At 33.4% G+C, this 3730-nt stretch overlaps 1 protein-coding gene across 1 annotated transcript; it reads right to left on the bottom strand.

Annotated features, from left to right (window-relative positions):
- Positions 1–526: 526 nt before the first annotated feature.
- PRX52 (Peroxidase superfamily protein) lies at positions 527–2758 on the bottom strand. The gene is made up of 4 exons (XM_079066968.1): positions 2497–2758; positions 1866–2057; positions 1393–1558; positions 527–1066 (listed from the first exon to the last, which is right to left on the bottom strand). Exons 1-4 carry the CDS (start codon positions 2707–2709, stop codon positions 672–674), a joined length of 966 nt encoding a protein of 321 aa, XP_078923094.1. The 5' UTR covers positions 2710–2758; the 3' UTR covers positions 527–671.
- Between the last annotated feature and the right edge of the window lie 972 nt (positions 2759–3730).

Below are 3730 nucleotides of genomic sequence, written 5' to 3'. Positions count from 1 at the left end.
TGGATTGGATATGAATTTACTTTGGACTATTTGGATCAATGTTTTAAAAACTGAAATCAATTTGGATTCACTTGATTGGATTGGATCGAACCGATCAATCCAAACGAACACCCCTAAAGAGTTTTGAATCATTAGAAACAAATTACTAAGATTTAAGTTGATTAAATTTATGGTAAGTTGATTTTATATCTGTTTTAACCGTTAGTTTTCTTACAACTTATACCAGTTTTGATTATTATGATTTCCAATAATCAGGAAATCAGAATATGAATAAGTTGTAGTCAATTGAAACTCGACTAAAAATGCAATAATCATTTGATGCACGTCCAAATGCTGATTTATATTGTTTTATGTTTACAATCGATATGGTAAATTCTACATTTATTCTAGTTAATTTTTTTTTCTAATAAGTTTTCATTTCTTTTGCAAAACTAATTATGACCCTAAAAAGGTAAAATTATATTCATAATCCATTTTATGTAAACAATTTTATCATAGACTTGAAGGCTTGAAGCTCATCCAAACACACTCAAAAAAAGGTATGTAAATATTACTTTAAAAAACCGGAAAATACATATTTTTAGACAATCAAAAGTAGAATGATGAAGAAGACTGGAACAACACTTGAAACACTTTTACATATAAAAAAACACCGAACTTGATTGAAATCCTTAATTGGTCCTCCTGCAGTTCTTCCTGATCTCTCCACTGGATCCAGTAAGCGGTTTATTATCACCCATCTTGATCATGGCGGCAGCAAAATCGGAGCTGAATAGACTGGGGTTGCTGCTGTATTGTCTGACGGTAGAATCGGCGGAGCCACCGTTGAAGAGCTGTTGATCGGAGTGGAGCAGACCCTTTTGGTTAATTAAGTTCTTGTAGTAGTCGTTGTTGAAGGACGTCGGAGATTGGATATCAAGTGGTGCCAAATTGTCGTCGCCGGAGCCGGTGGCTCTTGGGCAGTTGCTCCGCCTTGATGTGGCAAATGACGCATCCAAATTGTTGGTTTCGTTGTAAATCCGGGCTCGGAAATTGGTGCACCTTGCTTGCCCGATTGTGTGGGAACCTGTTTTTAGTTTCAAAGCGACGTCGTTAAATCTGGTTAAAATTTCTGTTGGGTTGACTACTTGGGTAGGTTTGGGCCAGCTTAAAATGTGTTGGGTTAATCCATCTAACAAAAAATATTTACGTTTTTCTTTTATTTATAAATAAATAGAAATTTAAGATACAAATAAAAATGATATAAGTTTTTAAAAAATTAATAGAACGTAGTTTATAGATAATATTTAGTCTGTTTTACTAATAGATATGACTTGATTAATTTAAAATAGCATTCTAATTGGCTTGTTAAGTACTGTATATAAGTCAAAAGAGAGAGACAACAAGGTTGACCTGAAAGAGCCACCATGTCCTTAGACGAAAGACCGGCCGCGTTAAAGGAAGAGATTAGCTGACTTAGGCTTGATGTGGGTGGAGGAATGCTGTTGTTGGCTGCAGCTTGGCTTGCGGTTCTTGAATCGCGTCTTCCCAATTTCACATTCCAACTAGGTCCTCCAAGCTTCAATTTCAAATTAAACACTAAATTAGTAATTCTATTATAGACATGATGTTTTAAGATGTTCTGTTAAGGTGAGTAGAAGAAAAGAAGTAGATGGGAACTTATGCTACCACCATGTAAGGTCTTCATGTCTTGTGTGGCAGAAATAAGTTAAGTTATAAATTATAAATTAGCCCATTTGCAATTTCACTAAACTAGCTTTTTTATAAGCTGTCTTGTCTTGTGGTAGCTTATAAGCTAAAAATTAACTTTTCAACTAGCGTCAAACATGGCCTAAGAATCATGTTGGGTGTAAAAGAGGGCTTACGATTGCAACAGAATCTCTAGCAGTAATAGCTAGTATATCAGCACAGGAGACCACACCAGGGCATGCTTTTTCAACAGCTGATTTTATATTGTCCACAACTTCGAAACCTCTAGCTGATCGAAAGTTAGGAGCCGCCCTCTTTTCGCCGGTAAATGAGGATGTATCATCAAGAAGGATTGAACCGTCACATCCCTAAAACCCAAGTTCACAAAAAAAAAAAAAAAAAAAAAAATTAATAATGATATTTAAACATTAAAGTAAAAAGTAAACGTACATTTAGAAAAAATTATAAGACAACATTGATTGCTACATGATTATGTGTCCCACTAGGTTGGACTTCACTTGGTCAATTAACTAACAAATAAAAAGTGAATGCCACCATGCACATATTGAATGATGGTTTTCTAGAAGAATAAAGGATTCGAGATGTTGAATTTTATTATTTGTTTATCCACGTATTTTAATAAACAATTGATATATATGGTTACACTAACACCATTAGATCATTCTAATCAAGTACCAACCAACTCAACGAGGCAACATTGCAATAATGTCGATGATTAGCACTTTGTATAATCTGATGAGATTTCGAAACATGTAAAATTCATGGATATAAAGAATAAAAATTTACGTTCACAAAGCAATCATGGAAGTGTAGTCGTAGGAGAGAAGCACCCATTCGGGTTTCCTTTGAAATAGCAGATTGCACAGCCGATTTCACCGTTGGAAGAAGCTTCGGGCAAGATCTCGAGTAAAAAGTGGGTGAAAGTTGAGCAGAAACGACTCCAATAAATAACATAACTAATACAGATTTCATAAGAATATCAAATGAAGAAAACACCATTTTCTAGTGCAAAGTATGTCTATTTGATATTGAGAAATGAGAAGTGTGTTAAATGTTATGAAGATTATGAATGAATGATGTGAGTTTATATAGAGTGATGGATGCATGGCATAATTGGGGCAGGTAACCTAACCGTCTAACCCTATGACTAGATTGCATGGCATTTCAACGTTGTTGAATAGTGAATGTAAAAAAGGAAAAGTAAAGGGATGTGATTTATAATATTAAAAAGTGGAAGGGTTTGATACTTTTATTTGTTCCACAAAGCATAAGTAGAAACCGCGCATGGCCGCAATATTCTATGTATTTTCTATTCGTGTCCGTCTTTGGTTCTACTTCGATTAAGATATGTTTTGCGGGGAGGGTGATATTTGCGGTTTTGTCAAAGATAGGGCCCCACACGAAAATATAAAACTAAATTTGTTAATCTAATGTTACGCTTTAGCAAAAGGGTGTTATATTTTGACTGATCAGATCCTTAATTATTTTATATTTACCTGATATTCATACAATGTATCTTTTTTTTTTCTTTTTCTTTTTCTTTTTCTTTTTCGTTTTAACGGGTCATGCTGTTGAATTGGTATTATATAGAAACTATTTTTATATGGCAAAAAATGCTACATCAACGTCCAGGTGAATTTTTATTTGTTTTTTCTTTTAAAAATTGATAAATTAGGTTTTTAGGGGTAATCACAATAATGACTATTTTTTCAATACAATATTACCTTAGTTCCAAACAAATGAGATAAGGTCACGGAAGGCTAGATTGGTTGGCTGCCTCCAAATTTAATGTTAGGTTGAGAGACTGCTTTCGTAACAGACATCTGGTAAAGAAGAATTAAAAATATAAATTCAAATAAATAAATATATAAGAGTACAACTTTTGTAATGGTCCATAAATTAAAGTTATCTTTGCATAAGCTCTATGCATAAAAAAAAGCATTAGTTTGTGATAAAAATACTAAGTGATATATGATTGAATGAGGATACAGACAAACAAAAAGGAAAATTTACACATAGA

The sequence above is a fragment of the Lactuca virosa genome, chromosome 8 (assembly GCF_052849685.1).
Source record: "Lactuca virosa cultivar CGN04683 chromosome 8, Lactuca_virosa_CGN04683_v6, whole genome shotgun sequence".
Classification (NCBI taxonomy): domain Eukaryota; kingdom Viridiplantae; phylum Streptophyta; class Magnoliopsida; order Asterales; family Asteraceae; genus Lactuca; species Lactuca virosa.
This window is presented reverse-complemented; position numbering and strand designations above follow the sequence as displayed.

Bases quoted from the DNA above. Each gene is read 5' to 3' on its own strand.
- PRX52 (XM_079066968.1), bottom strand. From the start codon at position 2,709: ATGGTGTTTTCTTCATTTGATATTCTTATGAAATCTGTATTAGTTATG. The intron at 1,559-1,865 runs GTAAGCCCTCTT...TTGAAATTGAAG, and splicing joins CTAGAGATTCTGTTGCAATC to CTTGGAGGACCTAGTTGGAA. The intron at 1,067-1,392 runs GTCAACCTTGTT...AACTAAAAACAG, and splicing joins GGACATGGTGGCTCTTTCAG to GTTCCCACACAATCGGGCAA.